This window comes from Dendropsophus ebraccatus, chromosome 1 (genome assembly GCF_027789765.1).
Source record: "Dendropsophus ebraccatus isolate aDenEbr1 chromosome 1, aDenEbr1.pat, whole genome shotgun sequence".
In the NCBI taxonomy this organism is placed as follows: Eukaryota; Metazoa; Chordata; class Amphibia; order Anura; family Hylidae; genus Dendropsophus; species Dendropsophus ebraccatus.
In genome coordinates this window covers 226,841,737-226,861,685 of record NC_091454.1, presented here as the reverse complement: position 1 = coordinate 226,861,685, position 19,949 = coordinate 226,841,737, and the positions used below count along the sequence as shown (strand labels likewise).

Here is a 19,949-nt window from a genome sequence, read left to right as displayed (position 1 = left end):
TTGTGATCTTCTGCCAGTTTTAAGCTACAACCTTTTAATATATATATATATATATATATATATATATATATATATATATATATATAATATATATATATATATATATATATATATATATATATATATATATATATATATATATATGTATATAAAACACGTTGTATTTGAACGGTATTTCACCCCCAAAACTGACAAAAATTAACTTTTAACTAAGCAACTCCTATGTATGATTGATTGATGCTTATGACAGATGTAGAGACATTTTTATACTATTTTTCAGCAATAAAAACTGACAAAAATGGACTTTTGGGCACTGAGTGTGAATAAGAAAATAATGGAGGTCACCAAGCTTTACTAAACCAAGTATTACTGTCTATGGAGAGGGAAATGCTATCTAAGCCTAAGCTTGTCCATAAGTCCCTGAGCTTGCTAAAGACCCCACTAACTAACTAACTAACTAACTAACTAACTAACTAAGCTAAATAGCAGCATGCAAGCAGACAGACAGACAGAGAGCAGTCTGTACAGCAAAGTGAGTGAGCAGAAAATGGCTTCCAGAACAAATCACAGTGAAATATATATGAGATGGTCATGTGATTTTAGCAGCCAATGAGACCCCTACACCTCAGCAATGACGTTTCTGCTTTGCACTGATTGGCTGGCAAAAGGCACTCGAACTTGAACTGGAACTTGAACGAACAGTAAAAAGTTCGAGAAAATTGAGATGTTTGACTCAAACTTTTCTCGAACAGTTTGATCAACACTAGTTGTCATGTGACGCCAGTGCCTGGTGGGCACACAGGTGTGATGGAACGCCTGCTTTTATTTTACAAGCTTGTTGTACCCTTTTCCCCTGTGGTCAGTGTCCTGCCGGGTTGCTGCCGAGTCCCTTCGGGTTATGTCACGAATGGCCAGAGTGGTGTAATGACCCTCCCGGATAGTAGGACCCGACACCCACAGAAAGGGGAGAATGTTTCAAGGTTGCAGTGTCTGCTGAGTCGGTTGTTTCCACGAATAATCACAGATTCTCTGGTTAGTTAAGTCGGTTTACTACTTGTAAATGTGCAGCAGGTAATACAGGTTCAACAACCTGAGGTTTCTTTAGAAAAAGTCTCTGAGACACCCTTGACAAAGTATCAATAAATACTTGACAATAGAACGACCAGATCTGTAGTATAAGTGCAGTGTAGGATATAGTCGTGTTGGTTGAGTTGAGTAATACAAGAGATAGAGTAGCAGAGAGGAGTCTCAACCCATGTAGTACTGTGCTCTGCCGGGATGTTGGAGGATGAGGTAGAAAACTTAGAAGAAGAAGAAGAACCACACCTGTGCCGGTGTATTGACCTTTCACACCACCTTATGCCCACTAGACACGGCTGAACCTTCCTAATGGGTGACACAGGCCTCAAGACCTTGTTATCTGGGATAAGCGGAATGCTGAGGGTTCCCTGCTGAGAGTTCCTAGGCTTACTGCAACTTTGCTCTGTCCAGATCAGTTCCTAGCTCTTTGGCTCTTTAGTGGATACTGTCCTGCTCTGTGACTTCTCCTTGTCCACGGCGTGGGTTGAGGTGGTCTCTGGCGTGTCCTCTCTTAACAGTGCATTGTGCCAGGGACCAGACAGGACCAATGTGGAGAGCTATGTAGCATGTGTTCTTCCTCCAAAACATCCAGAACAAAAGACCTAGCTCCTCCTCCACCTATGTGACTAACATCCTCCCCAGCATGTTAGGTGCGTTGTGAGTGGATGAAAGAGTGCAACAGAGGAAGAAAGAAAGGAGATGATAGGAAGGAAGAAAGCTAGACTCCTACCGGTCCACAGATTCAGGTGACATGTAGAAAACAATAACCCTTTGCAATCCTTCAGCTGTGCAACTTCCATATACATATACAGGAAATAGCGACATCTAGGGGTGAACTTAGTACTACTTTCATCACCATAATAACACAATAAGTACAGACTTTTGCAAAGGGTGTATACAACTGCAACACCCCTAGTGGAACTCCACACCTCTTTTTTTTTTTTTTTTTTTTTTTTTTAAACTTTAATCGACTGGCGCTGGTGCGGGGATGTCGGTTGTTCTGTCCTTTTTCTTTTTTTTATAAATCAATGTAGCTGCATCACAGAGGGGATATCACCCCACTGGAGTGGGCCATTGCTTTGGAAAAGGCTAGTGCCAAGCTGGAACTGGGTGGTGTTTCAAAAAAAGGATTGTGCCAACGGGATACCTGTACTTAATAAAACAGCAACAACAATGTTAAGGCTAGGGGGGGTCACCCCAAGAGGCAGGGCCAGTATCCAGACACCAGCATAGAGTACCCAATAACACCCCCCCCCCCAGCTCTGACACTTCCTCTCTTTGCCATCTGTCAAGCTGTCTGACCCATGACGTTTTAATCGTTTTATTTAAGGTTATATTTTGAGTTCAGATAAGTTTTTATAAGCAAATGTGCTTACCTTTGTAGTGCCCCCCCCCCCCCCCCCCACACACACACACACACACACAAAGTGTTGACTGCTTGTTGCCTATGTTGCTATCCACTGCTATACATAATGTGTGCAATGGCTGGGCTATGAAGTACTCCTGCAGAACTCCCCCCCCCCCCCAACCAGGAAGTAGGAATGGGACGTGGCAGTGCTCAGCTGGCTCGACCAGGTGAGAACACCCTTTGAAGTACTAGAGAAATGTCGAAAAGTCTATATTCCCTTTTGTACAGTATATTGTTTTAGCAGTTGTTGATGAGCGAGTAGTGAAATATTTCAAATTTTCGAATATCAAGACGAGTAGACCCCGATACTCTACTATTCAATCAAATATCAAATCCTATTAAAGTCTATGGGAGAAAAATGCTCGACAAAGGAAATTCAAAATTCGACCGCTTAGAGGTCACCAAGTCCCTAATGACACCTGAGGGGATTATGCCAACACCTCTGGATGCAACTGGGACAGCAGGGGAAGCATGCCAGGGTGCATCCAACACGCCAAAGTCACATTATTATGCCATTAACAAAATGCAGAGAGTCCAAGAGCACTATTAGTTCTTAGTAATGCAGCCAAGTGGGGGATGCACGCTGGAGGGTCCACAATCCCAAGAGGACCAGAAGACTTGAAAACCAACAGCATTGAGTCCAACAGCATCCAAGTGGAATAATCTTCAATGCTTTATTGCAAAATCAAGTGGACAGATACGACGTTTCGGCTACACAATGAGCCTTTGTCAAGTACATAGCCTAATACTGGATGTGCAGAATATTAAGTACAAATGAAAATCAGAAGCAAAACCCTTTTACTTCAGTAGATGTCATGCTGCAGGTAATAATAATATCCTTCATACACAGTAAAACTTAATGCTTCTCAAAACTCCTACGTGATACTGAGACGTGATTAAGAAATTATATTTCTGCTTAATTCAAAAGTGTTTATCATGATCACCTCAAATATTCAAGGAAGCAAAACTTTCAAAAAATGTTGTTGCTCAGTGATATCGGCATACTCTGTTGTATTTTAACCCCTTCCCGCATATGGAAGTACCGACACGTCCAAATCTGCACACCGTTCCGGCAGGAGCTGCGCCCGTGACATCCACAGGGGGGCAGCCGGGCATCTGCCGTAACTGCCGAGATCCGGGCCCGAGCAGTTATAGGTGCTTTGATCAGTGCAATCGCAGGACCTATAGTGCTGCAAGAAGGGAGAATCGCACAGTCTCGATGGTGCTGTGACGTCAGACCCCTAAGCCTCCTTGTGTCACAACTATGGGGGCTGATCTGGCTCAGCCTAAGGCTGATCAGCTTTGCCTATCACAGGCATATTGTATTGCAGGCTGATCAGCACTGCAATGCAATATGCCTTTAATCAGGCAATTGTACAGTGAAGTCCCCGTGGTGGGACAATAAAATACAGTGTAAAAAACACACACACACAAATAATAAAAATCACATATAATCCAAATAGTCCCAAATACAATAATGTTGGGGGGAAAAAAAGTTCACATATTTAGTATCTTCGTGTGCGTAATGACGTTGGCAATAAAATTATTTTATGATTAAACCTGTGTTGTGACTGCAGAAAATTTTAAATGAAAAAAATGCAAATTTTTTCATGAAAAAAATAGCATTTTTCACAATACAAATTTTGCATATTGGCCAAAATTTACCACTAACCTAAAGTACAATATGTCACAAAAAAAAAAAAAAAAAAAAAACTCTTTCAGAATCAGAAAGAAAAGTTATAGCATCAGGCAGCTACAACTGCTTGGATTTCAAAAAATGGGCCTTAAGGCCAAAATCAGTCTAGTCCTGAAGGGGTTAAAAGGAACTGACAGCACGGATATGCATGTATCCGTTCTGCCAGTTTCCCATTTCCGATCACATGAGTAGTATGTACAGTAAGTTTTTTTTCTCCCCAGACTGACAGTGTCAGCTCCCACCCCACATGGCCTCTGCCTTCCCCGCTTTCCAGCCTATGCAGTACCTTCAGGGTGCCTCCAGCCTCCTCCATAATGATTGCCAGCCAGAGGTGGTGGTCAGTGGCCAGAAGTTACTGCATCGGCTGCAGGATGGGGCAGGAAGAGGCCTTGCGGGGTGGGTGCTGACGCTACTGTAACACTGTCAGGAAAACAAAAAAAGTTAAGATTGCTTAAGTGATTGGCAATGGGAAACTGACAGTGTGGATATATGCTTATCTATGCTGGCAGCATGGTGGCTCAGTGGCTAGCACTGTAGCCCTTAGGTGCTGGATTCAAATCCCACCAAGGGCAACATCTGCAATGAGTTTGTATGTTCTCTCCGTGTTTACGTTTCCTCCGTGTTCTCCGGTTTCCACCAACACCCAAAAACATACAGATAGGTGAATAGGTGATAGGTGAGCCCTAATGGGGACAAGGACCAGAACTGACAAACCATCTAAAGTGCCATGGAATCTGTTGGTGCTATACAAACAAAAGTATTATTATTAAGTATGATTATCCTAAACCACGTAAAGAAAAGGTTTAGGCATAGCAAAGTTATCTTGTTCTAAACAGGCCTGCAACAAGCAAGTAATGAAGCCCTGACTATATTCAGTTCTATTTGCTAAATTTCACCCAGTCGACTTTAGGTTGGTTATGGTAATTCTGGCACTGTGTGGCATTTCCTGAGACTTAACCCAAGACTGTCCCCAGTCCAGGCTGAGAGGACAATCATAACTAAAATCCCATTCCTGCTCAAAGATGAAGAATTGTCTAGTTGGTTGAGGGAGGAAGGAATCTTCTGCCATCACCCAATGTTTTGTGGTCTTCGTGTGGCGGGGATTACACATCACAGTCGCCTTTACCTATGGCCTGTGATAGCTGCAAGTGTCTGGTGTAAAATGGCCAAATTTTTTATTTTTTTTTCTTTGTTTTTCGCACAGCCTTTATTCACCAAAAAGCAGGCGTAACACCACTATCTAAAAGCTGTGCCAAGTTCTGGGGCATCTTATGATAAGGTCTCATTCAGACATTTTCCCCAGTGTTTCCTTTAGAGCTTTCCTAATGTCTTTATTCCTCAGACTGTATATAATAGGGTTAATGAAGGGAGTTAACACAGTATATAGCAGGGAGAGGATCTTACTCATAGTGAGAGTTTTTCCTTTTGTTGGGACAGCATAAACACCAAAGAGAGTAGAGTAGAATATGGAGACCACAATGAGGTGGGAGCTACAGGTGGAGAAGGCTTTCTGACGACCCATTTTTTGTGGAATTTGTAATATAGTAAAGATAATATTAGCATAGGCTTTGATAATTATTATAATTGGTGTGAGAACTAATGGTATACAGAGTATCATGATTTCCAACTGAACAGTAGAAGTATCAGAACGGGAAATTTCAAGTAAGGGAACAAGATCACAAAAGAAATGGTCCATTATATTTGATTCACAAAAATTGAGTCTTGATATTGTTAAAACATCGATCAACGCCAAGAAAATCACAACCAACCAGCAAGTGGCAGTCAGTCTCACACATGAAGAAGAAGTCATGATAGAGTTATAATGGAGGGGTTTACAGATGGCCACATATCTGTCATAAGACATCACAGCCAGGAAAACACATTCAAATGCTTCTAAGACACTGAAGAAAGAAAGCTGAGTGAAGCAGCCGATAAACGTCATGGTGGCTCCATTATTCAGCAGGATGTGGAGCAGGTTGGGGACAATATCTGTAGATAATAAGATGTCACTGATGGAGAGCTGTGAGATGAAGAAGTACATTGGGGTGTGGAGGATCTTGCTGGTGGACACCAGGGTGATGATCAGGAGGTTCCCACATATTGTCCCCCAGTAAACCACAAGGAGAAGACAGAAAAGGAAAAGCCTTACATTTTGGCCACATTGGAATCCTAATAGGAAAAATGTTGGTGTCTTTGTCACATTGTTCTCCTGTCCGGAACATAAGAACATTATTACGTCTAAGTATATTATATGTGACATCAATAAACATGTTCTCTCTTGGGCAACATCTAATGTCTAGAATTTGAATTGTTGTTGCAAGGACATTATGACCCCAGGAGCTACAAATCGTTGAAGAGATGTCCTTTAATAAATGGTACTAGGCAGGGCTGCCCTCTCTGCCCCCTCACTGTTCATCCTGGTCAGGGAAACATTTTTACAACATCTCCGGCAAGACACTAGAATTAAATGTCTATTGGTCTATGACCTTTCACTCCTGATCACTAACCCCAGAGAGGTCCTTCCCCAGATACAAACTATATATACCCTGCCACATGTCACCAATGGATAGATAAAATATATGAAATCTGCCGGCTTAGAAGAACTTCCAAGTTGGACCTTTCATACCCACTCCTCTTTCCAGTCTCTATGGAAGATATGGCTTCATAAATGCAACATTTTTCTTAAAAAAAATAAATCTCTCTTTCATTTTCTTTCCTCCTTTCCTCCCCTTCTCTACTCTTGAAGTCTGCACCGCTCAAGGTGCTGGGAAAAGATGAATCCTGTCCTGGGAAACTTCTCCCAGTTTCCCAGGACTGGATCCATCTTTTTTCCAGCACCCGGGGAGGAGTGGCATGGAGCGGAGCAGACTGCTGGCCTTCAGCATATACATATAAATATTATGCAAGCTCAGAGGTAGTGTACCTTTCACACAACATTTGTGACTTGCAAATGATGAATCACATGCAATTTTTCCTCTAAAATCCAAACCAGCATATTGGTCTATGAACAATGAACAGCTAATCTCGAAAGGATGTTACACCTGGTGAGGACACATTTACCCTGTGATGATGAAAATCAGTGCCAGAACATTCTCCTCCACCAACTGTGGAGTTTAGTATTCTCAAGGCCAGGTCGGAGTGAAACCTATGAGATGAGTGGTGATCAGCCGGCTATGGGTATAGCTGCAGGAATTGGAGGAGGTTGGACACAATGCATGGAAAAAACAAAACAAAACACAGGCTGATAACATCTCACTTACATCTATATATACCCAACATAATTGTATCATGTCTATAAGTCTACGGAGATTTAGCTACTTTCTCTAGTGATCCAGTCCACTGAGGGATGGCCTGGTCTCCAGGAGCCAATTCTTCAATAAAAGAAAAATAATAATCAAAATGAATGAATGAAAAACAATCATACACTCAATGAAATCAATACTGCAGCCAGATAGAAATGTTGGTGTAACAAATGCTTTAAACGGAACCTGTCACCCCCTGTGCCGGGGTGACAGGCTCCCGACCCCGTTAGAGCCCCCTATACTTACCTAATCCTGCCGGGTCCCGCTTCTGGAGGTGGTCGGGTGATGAAGATCTCAGCCGCTGCAGCCCGGCCCGCGCGCTGAGAGATGAGTCCAACGCTCATAGAGAATGACAGGAGAGTCCAGCGCTCCATCATTCTCTATGAGCGTTGGACTCATCTCTCAGACCCGGCAGGATTAGGTAAGTATAGGGGGCTCTAACAGGGGTCGGGAGCCTGGCACCCCGGCACTGGGGGTGACAGGTTCCCTGTAAAACCTGACCTGCAGTTATTTCTCAAGCAGGTAAGGGGAAAAGACTATAGATAACTGGTAAAGCCACGGTGCAGGACTTGTTCAAAACACTCCACGGTACCGGATGCAATAACATTTTTTATGAGTAACGCGTTTCGGCAACGTGCTGCCGCCTTCATCAAGCTCCTTGAGCTTGATAAAGGTGGCAGCACGTCACCGAAACACGTTGCTCATTAACAGTTTTTATTGCATCCGATACCGTGGAGTGTTTTGAACAAGTCCTGCGCCGTGGCTTTACCAGTTATCTATAGTCTTTTTCACTTATCTGCTTGACACATAACTGCAGGTCAGGTTTTACAGCATTCACAGTCCTGCCCCGTGGCTTTACCAGTTATCTAGAGTCTTTTTCTGCATTTCTACAGGCAGTGGCAGAAGGACAGAAGCCATAAGCTACAAGCAGAATGCCTGGCTGCGGACATTATCATACATCTACAAGACATTACTAGTGTTGTGCCTTTAGTCAGCACAACACTACAAGATTAGTTCCTTGCACAATTACCTATTTATAACTGACTACTAAACTATATTAGCGTCATTCTGTCTCTGTTTATGTTTGTCCGTCTGTTCTCAAGCAGATACAGTAAGTGAGGGATTATAGGTGAGGTCTGATTACACACCAGGTCTTGTCACAAAATGGTGTAAAATTGCTTCCAACAAATCCCAAAGACTCTCCAAAGCTACTTTGGGGTAGTGTATTGTGAATGAGAGACTAATGTCTCCTGGATATGGCTTAAACACATTGTATTATCCTAGAGCAGGTGGGCCACTACTGTTCCTAGCACACCTGTTATGAGGTATTGTGTGTTTATATGCGCTGGGCCAAAGGTCTGTCTCACCTCTTGGTGACTCAATATTCTTTTTTTTTTTTTTATAACATATTATTTTATTAATTTTTCAGAAAAGTAACAATCACATATGGAACACAATCCAAATTGTATACAGAAAGAAGTAGAAAGGGCACTTAATGGTTCATAATGGATTATGAGTGACCCTGAGTCGCGGTGGCAATAAGGATTGATAGATGATCAATATAGTACAAAAGTGAAAACATATAATTGACCTATATAGGTCAAAACTCACACAAACTCAAACAAATAACAATAAACGTGTAACATACAGGGGAAAACGGGTTACATCAAGGCTTAAAGGCGTGTCGACACTCTGATAGGTGGGTTTTACTGTGGATATGTGCACCATCAGTAGGTCGTTCGCAGCTTGGGTCGATAATAGGTAACAGTAGGCTTGTTACAGATTATTGGGAATCCATATAGTCTGTCCATTTTGCCCATCGTTCTCGGAATTTGGGCACTCTCAGTTCTTTACTTGCCACTGAGTATTCCAAATTATAATTAGCATTCACTCCAGCTATAATTTCCGGGATTGAGGGAATTTTGGTGCTTTTCCAATTGGTAGCAATCTTATTTTTAATGACTGTAAGAAGTTGTATAATTATGGTTACATCTGGAATGGGTAGGTCTTCTAAATATAGGTGTAGCAATGCTACCTGTGGGCCCCATGGGGGAACATAGCCCAATATTGTTTTAAGTAACTCATGAATTTGATCCCATAGGGGTTTTATGGAAACACAATCCCACCAAACATGGAGTAAAGATCCGACCGATTGGAAGCACCTCCAACACATATTAGACCTAGATGGGAATATTTTAGCTAGACGATAAGGTGTCATATACCATCTATATAAAAGTTTGCGGGCTGCTTCAAGATGGTTAGCACAGTGGGAAACTGAGGACAGTATCGAGAAGGTGTGTGACCATTGCTGTGGAGAGGGGGATATGTTTAGTTCTTGTTCCCACTTAACAATAGCAGGAATAGGTTGAGAGTCGCAGGACAATGAATTGTATGCTTTAGATATGCCTTTTGTTTTGGAGCATGGCTTGTTGAAATAGTTTTCGAATGTGGTAATGGGGGGGTCTCCCAATACAGGTAGGGAGGATAAGAAGTGTCTTAGGCATAAATATTTGTAAAAGTCCTTATGTGGGAGGGAGAATTCCTGTGATAAGGATTCAAAAGTACGGATTGTCTGTCCATTATACATTTGTTTTATGGTAGATAAGCCGTTGGCAACCCAGTTGGTAAAGCTAATGTTAGGAATGTAGGACTGTAGGGAAGTTAGGGGTGTGTCTCTATGTCTCACTGGTAAGAGTCGGGTTTGTATTGTAGGATTAGTCCATATTTGCAAGGAGGCCGTGATCGTTGGTAGGTGAGTGCGTGGGATTCCCTTAGGTAGCCATGCCGCCCATAGTAAATCTCTCAAGTTAGTGACGCCGCTTAAGTGAGTTTCCATAGTCACCCACTGTTGAGCATAGTCTTGGTGCCACCAGGCTTTGAGTTGGTCGACTATGGCAGCATGGTAATATTTTTTAATATCAGGGCATCCGAGGCCGCCTTTGGCCAATGGCATACATAAGGTCTGTAGGGAGACTCTAGCTTTTTGCTGTTTCCAAATAAAGCCCATAATGAGGCGTTGGATTTGAATTATTCTGTGGTTGGGGATTGAAATCGGTAGGTTACGGAAGTAATATAGGATCTTAGGTAAGATCATCATTTTTACGGCTGCAATCCTGCCCAACCAAGAAATAGGTAGGGAAGAATATAAGGTAATATCCTGCTTAATAACAGTACATAGGTTTAGCCAGTTAGTTAATAAAAGTCTAGATGTTGGGAAAGTGAGTTGTATGCCAAGGTATGGGATGTGTCCCTCTGACCATTGGTATGGGAATTCGGCTTTCAGGCGGTCCCGGATGTCCGGAGGTATCCCGATATTGAGAATTAAAGATTTGGAGGTATTGACCTTATAGTAGCTAATTTTACTGAACTTGGAGAGAATCTCAGTTACCTAATGTAAGGATGATTCAGGGTTAACCAATGACAGTATGACATCATCGGCAAATAGGCCTATTCGATGTTCGATTGGACCTATTGTGACCCCTTTAAGTACAGGGGAAGTGCGGATGGCTTGTGCCAATGGCTCCATCACTAGTGCAAAGATTAGGGGTGACAGGGGGCACACCTGCCAAGTGCCGTTTGTTATGGCAAACCCTTTGGACAGGACCCCTGAAGTATAGAGTAACAATCTAAGGTGCAGCTCACCTTTATCTGATTTGTATGAGGTTAACTGGAATACACCATCCAATGTACACAGTAACTAAAAAATTCTTAAACATACCAGTCCTCAAAGCAAAATCTGATAATATGTGTCAATTTATTGTAATAAAATGTAATAAAAATATATATAAATATATAATAAAAAGAAAAAAAAAATCTTAAACCTGAAGTGTCTTTCTGTCTAGTCCAGGATAAAATACTTATAAACACATTAAAAGCATAAACCATACAAATACATAAGCCCCGGGGCCCTTATAGTACAACACAGAGGGTTAGGGAATGCGGTACAAAAGCATATGAAAACAAAGAAAACAAAACATAAAGGTGTAAAAGTGTATAAAACAACTAGATACTCATATAAATAGCCATATAGTCATTGTACTGCAATGTATTATAGTCATTGTACTTCAAATATATAATCAGCACAAAAAGTGGTAGAACTGGTCTTTTGGTTCAGACCAAGAGGGGGATTCCCATCATCCTCTCACTGACTTGCAGTAGAATCACACAGTGAAAGCAGGCAGATGGGGGTAGTAGTCCTGGCTCACTGGACTGATCCCACTTTGTTGTTAAAATTCAAAAGTCAGTTCGTTTGTAGATTGCGATCTAAAGTAAATGAACTCCTTGTGTGGAGTGTATAGTTATTAGAGCAGTATAATAGATATCACTAATCCCTGGTGTTCTGTCTGAGATGTACTGCAAGCACTGGGTCTGAGATGTACTGCAAGCACTGGGTCTGAGATGTACTGCAAGCACTGGATCTGAGATGTACTGCAAGCACTGGGTCTGAGATGTACTGCAAGCACTGGGTCTGAGATGTACTGCAATCACTGGATCTGAGACGTACTGCAAGCACTGGATCTGAGATGTACTGCAAGCACTGGATCTGAGATGTACTGCAATCACTGGATCTGAGACGTACTGCAAGCACTGGATCTCTCTGGCTCTATCACTGTTTGTTGTCATAGGGGAGGATTTATACACATTCACATAGTTTGGTGCATGTGCACCGCTCACCCATGCAGGATCTGCGTCTTCTCCGGGGTCACCGGCGTCCCGGTCTGCCCTTGGTGAATACGGTGATGTCACCAGTCTTGTTCCTGGTCTGTGTCAAAGCGTGGCTCTGCTGCCAGTAGTGCAGTAGACAAAGTCACTGTTGAGCCAGCTCCTCCCAGACTTAGAGAGATGGGGAATAGATCCAGGGGTATGTTCAGGTGACTGTTGAGGGGTGTAGGCCAATGTTAGGTGGCCCTCAGACGCGTTTCGAAGCTGCTAGCTTCTTCCTCAGTGGCTGTGAAATGGTGTGAGCTTGTGGGGAGTGTGTACAATGCCATTATTGCATTCAAAATGTCGCCATGTAAACCAAAGGTCAGTAGAACCTCTCTCAGGTAACCCCAATGCACCCGGTCGAATGCCTTCTCCGCATCCAATGCTAGGAGCAGAGAAGGCATTCGCCGGGCTTCTACGTGTGCCACAATATTAATGAAACGTCGGGTTCCATCCAGGGTCTGACGTCCTTGAACGAAGCCGACCTGGTCATTAGCAATAACGTCCGGGATCAGGGGAGTCAGGCGATTCGCAAGGATTTTTGCGTAGAGCTTAAGATCATTGTTTAACAATGAAATAGGCCTGAAGTTGCTAGGGACCTCTGGGGGCTTACCTGGTTTGGGAAGAGTCACCACAAGTGCCTGTAACATTTCGGGAGGGAAAGAACCAGATTGGATAGCTTGATTAAAGGCTCAGGTTAAATAGGGGGCTAGTAGGTGGCTGTATTTCTTATAAAATTAATTGGTGAAGCCGTCAGGGCCTGGGGATTTGTTCAGTTTAAGTTGTTTTATAGTTAGTAGGACTTTGTTTTGTGAAATAAGGTTGGCTATAGATTCCACCAAATTCGGCGCTATTTTGGGGAGATTGAGTTTATGTAAGAATTCTAGAATATGCAGGGTTTGGGGCTGGGGAGTATGTGTATCATCTTTTAAGTTGTAGAGAGTTTTATAATAATCAGCAAAAACCTCAGCTATGCCGGATGGGTCTAGTATCTTTTCCTTATTATTATTGTAGAGAAAGGGGATTCTCGTTTTGGCAGCTTTGACCTTAAGGGTCCTAGCGAGAAGGGCTCCGGATTTATTACCATGCCAGTAATAATTCATATGCAGTCTACGCATTGCTAACTCGAATTTGTGTGCTTGCAATTCCGAGAGGCGGTGAGTGAGAGAGGAGATTTCCTTAGCCCTTTCCATTGTAAAGTGCTCTTTATTGAGTCTATGGAGGTGAACAAGCTGTTGTTGGATATGTAACACTGCTTGGGTTGTGTTTTTTTTTTAAATGGGAGGTCTGTTTGATGAAATGTCCTCTCATAGTTGCCTTTTGGGCGCACCATAATGTAATGTCAGATACAGCGGCATTATCATTATTAGAGAGGTGACTCAATATTCTTATGGTCTTGGCACAGCTAAAGGGTGTATCATGGGTTAACATTGCACTTGTTTTGGCCACTGTTCATCCAATCCTTGAACTGGGTATCTCACACACTTTACCTATCACACACCAACATTTAATCCCTTCCAGAAGGTTCCCCACCAATGGGAGAGAAGTCCTCTTCTCTCCTATAAAGTTCTCTGTAGGTTCCTGGGTGGGAGAGTTCCAGTTCTTGCTGAAGCTTGCTCCAGGGCCTGGCCCAGAGGCCAGGTCCCCTGCCAGGGACTCTATGTCAGTTCAAGTCTTCTACTAAAGTATATCTACAGCAACTATGCCGTGCTAAAGCCTAAGGTGGGTAATTACCATCTAGGTCGCTGACCATCTGTCAGGATTGTGCTGAAACCTGGTGTGAACTGAACCTGCTTTTGCTTCTGTGTGCCACACCCGCTTGCTTCTCTGCTACCTGGCAATGCGGGAGTTAATCTGATTTCCTAGGAGACTTGATCTTTCCAGCTGAGTAGGTCTTTAGACTGACAGGAATCTCTGCCTATCTGGAACCTGGATATCTGAGCGCCGGTCCAATGGGGGATTCGGACTGGGCTCTGGTTCAGTATAAATAGGAAGCTAAGACAGAGTTCCAGTGCTGGTTATTAGCTTAATACCCTGATCCCAGCTTCCCTTGTCTACTCCTGCGATCCCCACTCCTAATCCCTTTATTTTGCTCGACTTGATCTCTGACCTCCTGCCTGACTTTTTGACTACCCATTTGCTTGCTGATTTTGTACTGCTTTGCCTGTTTGGATTTTGGACCCGGCTTGTTTGACCATTCTTTTGTGTTGTTTGTCCGTCTTGTTCCGTGTGCACGTATTTAGCGCAGGGAGCGTCAACGTGGTTGTCCACGGCCGCCTAGGGCCGACTGAGGCAAGTAGGCAGGTGACAGTGGGTGGGTTCAGATCTAGGGCCCACTGTCTCTTGTCTTGTCTACGCCTGCCAGTCCTGACAGAATAACCAGCCAAAAATTGCCTTGGGGTCATGGACGCCCTGACAACGATAGTGGACCGTATGCAGCAGCTCAATACCTCAGTCCAGGAGCTTGCTGAACGGGTCCAGGTACAAGAGACGGTTCTCCGACAAATTACCATGACCTCCCCGGTACCTCCTGAGCCTCCCATCTAGCTCCCAGAGAAATTTCAGGGGGACAGGAGAAGCTTCCAAGCCTTCCGGGAAGGTTGTAAACTATTTTTTAGACTGCGTCCTTGCTCCTCAGGTAACGAGGCTCAGCGAGTGGGTATTGTTATGTCCCTTCTCCTGGGGCCCCCTCAGGAGTGGGCTTTTTCTTTGTCACCTGACTGCCCTGACTTGCAGACAGTTGACCGGTTCTTCTCTGCATTGGGACTGCTTTATGATGACCCGCACAGTGCAGCCAATGCTGAGCGACGCCTGACTATGCTACGGCAAGGTGACCGACCGGTTGAAGACTACTGCTCGGAGTTCAGGCAGTGGAGCGGTCCTTCCATGTGGAACGACTCTGCCCTCCGGTTCCAATTCCGGGCCGGGTTGAGCGACCGACTTAAAGACATGTTAGTGGCCTACCCGACGCCTGGCACCCTTGAGGAAAGCATGACCCTGGACATTAGGGTAGACCGACGATTGAGGGACCGACAGCAGGAAAGGGGTACTTTAGACCATACCAGACCCTCCTTCCCTAAACCTTTCCCACCTGTGATACCCACTCTGGGAGAAACCATGGAAGCAGACGCCAAGACCAGACGAGCTCACCGTCTTCTGAGCAACCTCTGCCTATACTGTGGCAAGGCTGGACATCGTGTAAGAGGATGTCCTTCCAGGCCGGTGCCACCACCAGAAAACTCCAGGCGCCTGAGTGACTATCGAGGGGGTCACTCAGGCGCACAGGTAACCTTCACCAAAAAGAACAAGCTCTTATTGCCTATTTCTCTGATGTTGGGGGGAAGATGTATTTCTGGGTATGCCCAGGTCGATTCTGGGTCTTCTGCAAATTTTATTAACCCCATTTTCTGGTCAGGTTTAGAGGTATGTCCCCTGCTGCTCAAGTGTCCAGTATATGTCACTGGAGCAGACTCTGCCCAAGGGAATGTACAGTATGTTACCCCCTGCCTTGAAGTTAAGGTGGGGTCTGTTTGTTTATGTTGAAACCCTGGATTTTCTTCTCATGCAAAATCTTTCTTCTGATGTGATTTTAGGTTAACCCTGGCTGGAAGCACATAATCCTGTATTCGATTGGTCCAGCAGGGAACTTGTTCGATGGGGACCTAAGTGTGCCTCCCATTGCGTTGCTGTGTCTCTTGCAGAATGTTCCCCTGGGGAGGGAGAAATTCCTGAGTTCTTGTCTGATTATGTGGATGTTTGATGAAAGTGCAGTGGACGGATTGCCTCCTCACAGACCATATGACTGTTCGATTGATTTAATTCCCAATGCCAAATATCCCAAGGGTCGTATCTTCAATCTGTCTTGTCCTGAGAGGGAGGCCATGCGGGAGTATATTAAGGATAGTCTCCGTAAGGGCCACATTCGCCCATCCTCCTCTCCTCTGGGGGCGGGGTTCTTTTTTGTGGGTAAAAAGGATGGTGGGCTTCGGCCCTGTATAGACTACCGGGAGTTGAACAAGATCACTGTTAAGAACCAACACCCGCTACCCCTAATTCCTGACTTGTTCAACCAGATAGTGGGTGCTAAATGGTTCTCCAAGATTGACTTGCGGGGAGCATACAACTTGATAAGGATCAAGGAGGGTGATGAATGGAAGACTGCTTTCAATACCCCTGAAGGGCATTTCGAATACCTTGTTATGCCTTTCGGCTTATGCAATGCCCCAGCAGTCTTCCAGCATTTCGTAAATGATGTATTCCGAGAGTATCTGGGTCGTTTTTTAGTTGTGTATCTGATGATATTTTAATTTTTTCTCCCAATTGGTCCTCACACATTCTGCATGTCCGTACAGTCATGGAGCTTCTGAGAGCCAATAACCTTTGTGCAAAGCTGTCAAAATGCCAGTTTGGTATACAGGAACTCTCATTTCTAGGGTACAAAATAACTTCAAACTCGTTTGGTATGGACCCCCTTAAGGTCATAGCCATCGAAAACTGGGAGCGTCACAATAACCTGAAGGCTCTGCAGAGGTTTTTGGGGTTCGCCAATTATTATAGAAAATTCATTAAGGGGTTTTCGCTTATAGCCAAACCCCTCACGGATTTAACCAGGAAGGGATCAGATCTGGTAAACTGGACCCCAGACGCTATCAGGGCATTCAACAAACTAAGACAATGTTTCTCAGAGGCTCCAGTACTGGCACAACCGGACTTTGAACGTCCTTTTATTGTGGAGGTGGACGCATCTGAGGTGGGGGTAGGAGCGGTCCTGTCTCATGGGTCAGCTACTCTTACCAACCTCCGGCCCATTGCTTTTTTCTCTAGGAAGTTCTCTAAGGCAGAGTGTAACTATGATATTGGGAACAGAGAGTTACTAGCTATAAAAATGGTGTTCGACGAATGGAGACACTTCCTAGAGGGGGCAAAACATAAGGTGGTTGTGCTTACTGATCACAAAAATCTTGTATACTTAGATAAAGCTAAACGTCTCACACCAAGGCAGGCCAGATGGGCCCTGTTTTTTACTCGCTTCAACTTCGAGATCACCTATCGGCCTGGCTCCAAAAATGTCAAAGCTGAAGCTTTGTCTCGCAGCTTTGACCTCGAGAGCACTCATAGGGACCAGCCCGATACTATTCTGAACCCTGGTGTAGTAGTGGCCGTCTTACAACCTGACCTGGTGACTTTGATTGCAGAGTCTCAGTCCCTTGCACCCCAGAATACTCCAGAAACTCTATTGTTTGTACCCCCCAACCTTCGTCTCCGGGTCTTGGAGGAGATTCATGGTTCGGTGTTGGCTGGTCACCCGGGGGGTGGCAGGAACTAAGTATTTGCTCGCGCGTCATTACTGGTGGCCTTCCTGGGCCCGAGACGTAAAGTCTTTTGTTGACGCTTGTGAGACCTGTGCCCGGTCTAAGGTTCCCCGTAGGCCACCTGAGGGTCTCTTACGTCCTCTGCTGGTGCCTACGAGACCTTGGACACACATTTCAATGGACTTTATCACTGACCTGCCGCTGTCTAAGGGAAAAACTGTAATTTGGGTTGTTGTGGATAGATTTTCTAAGATGTGCCATCTCATCCCTCTGTGTAAACTGCCTAATGCTCGCACCTTAGCTACATTGTTTGTTAATCACATTTTGCGCCTTCATGGTATCCCTGAAAATATTGTGTCTGACCGGGGCGTTCAGTTTGTAGCGAAATTTTGGAGAGAGCTCTGTGGACGGTTGGGAATCTCCTTGTCCTTCTCGTCAGCCTTCCACCCGCAGACGAATGGGCAGACCGAGAGAATCAACCAGTCTCTAGAGCAATTTCTAAGATGTTTCGTGGCTGATGCCCAAGACAAATGGAGGGACTTTATCTCTTTGGCAGAGTTTGCCTTAAACAATCAAGAACAACGTTCAATTAAAATGTTGCCATTCTTTTGCAATTACGGTTTTAACCCTAGGTACTCTTCTACTCACTCCGCAGATTCAGTTAACGCTTCGGCTGAAGCCTTGTTCACGAAACTGTGCACAGTTTGGGCCCAAGCTCATCAGAGCTTGGTTAAAGCCCAAGAGTTATATCAAAAACATGCTAATAAAAGACGCATACCTGGCCATCAATACGTACTGGGGGAAAAGGTCTGGCTCTCTACCAGGAATTTAAGATTAAGAGTACAGTCTGCTAAACTAGCACCCAAATATATCGGTCCGTATACCATTGTGGAAGTTATTAATCCTGTGACTTTTAGATTAAAACTGCCTGCATCACTTTCTTATTCACAATGTGTTTCATAAGGCTCTCCTGAAAAAGTATGTTCCTCCGGTGTCTCCGTCATCTCCCCCTGCTCCACTCATCATCCAGGGTGAGTTGGAGTATGAGGTGGAGAAGATTCTGAATTCTCGTTGGGTACAAGGTTCACTGCAATATCTAGTCCACTGGAAGGGCTTTGGGCCAGAGGAACGAACGTGGGTTTCTGTCAAAGACATGCATGCTCCTCGCTTGGTTCGGCGATACCACGTACTAAATCCTTCCAAGCCTGGTCCATTGGATAAGGGTCCTGAGGCCCCTCGTAAGAGGGGGGGTACTGTCAGGATTGTGCTGAAACCTGGTGTGAACTGAACCTGCTTTTGCTTCTGTGTGCCACACCCGCTTGCTTCTCTGCAACCTGGCAATGCGGGAGTTAATCTGATTTCCTAGGAGACTTGATCTTTCCAGCTGAGTAGGTCTTTAGACTGACAGGAATCTCTGCCTATCTGGAACCTGGATATCTGAGCGCCGGTCCAATGGGGGATTCGGACTGGGCTCTGGTTCAGTATAAATAGGAAGCTAAGACAGAGTTCCAGTGCTGGTTATTAGCTTAATACCCTGATCCCAGCTTCCCTTGTCTACTCCTGCGATCCCCACTCCTAATCCCTCTGTTTTGCTCGACTTGATCCCTGACCTCCTGCCTGACTTTTTGACTACCCGTTTGCTTGCTGATTTTGTACTGCTTTGCCTGTTTGGATTTTGGACCCGGCTTGTTTGACCATTCTTTTGTGTTGTTTGTCCGTCTTGTTCCGTGTGCACGTATTTAGCGCAGGGAACGTCAACGTGGTTGTCCACGGCCGCCTAGGGCCGACTGAGGCAAGTAGGCAGGTGACAGTGGGTGGGTTCAGATCTAGGGCCCACTGTCTCTTGTCTTGTCTACGCCTGCCAGTCCTGACACAATCATTCTCCATTCTGTATTATTTGTATGATTTTTAACCCTACTATGTCTCCTGCAGAGATCACATACAGCTTTAGGGCTTGTGGGTTGTCCCCGGGGGCCATCTGCGATCTAAGAGGGAGTCAGAAAGATGCAGAAATCCCCCATCACTACCAAACCAGGAGTACTAGAGAAGCATTATCAGCATGATAAAGCTTTGGTGCGGCCCCATCTGGAGAATGCTGGTCAGTTTTGGAACCTGATTCATAGAAAGGATGTCCTAGAGCTATAAAAGGTGCAAAGCTGGCAACAAAACTAGGGGGGGAGGGGTGGAGCATCTTAGTTATGAGGAGAGATTAAGGGAGTTAAATTAGTTAAGTCTCAGGAAGAGACATTTAAGGGGAGATATGATTCATTTATTTAAATATATAAATGGCCCCTACAAGAATTATGGGGAGAAGATGTTCCAGGTAAAACCCCCTCAAAGGACAAGGGGGCGCTGCCTCCGCCTGGAGAAAAAAAATTATCTCTGGAGGCGACAAGATGTCTCCACCAAGAGGACAGTAAATCTGTGGAACAGTCACCCCAGGATCT

At 44.5% G+C, this 19,949-nt stretch overlaps 1 protein-coding gene across 1 annotated transcript; it reads right to left on the bottom strand.

Annotated features, from left to right (window-relative positions):
• Positions 1–5,466: 5,466 nt before the first annotated feature.
• LOC138785825 (olfactory receptor 1468-like) lies at positions 5,467–6,414 on the bottom strand. The gene has a single exon (XM_069962198.1). It carries the CDS (start codon positions 6,412–6,414, stop codon positions 5,467–5,469), a length of 948 nt encoding a protein of 315 aa, XP_069818299.1.
• Positions 6,415–19,949: the final 13,535 nt, after the last annotated feature.

What these genes read in the sequence shown, in the direction of transcription:
- LOC138785825 (XM_069962198.1), bottom strand. Translation starts at nt 6,414, where the DNA reads ATGTTCTTATGTTCCGGACAGGAGAACAATGTGACAAAGACACCAACA.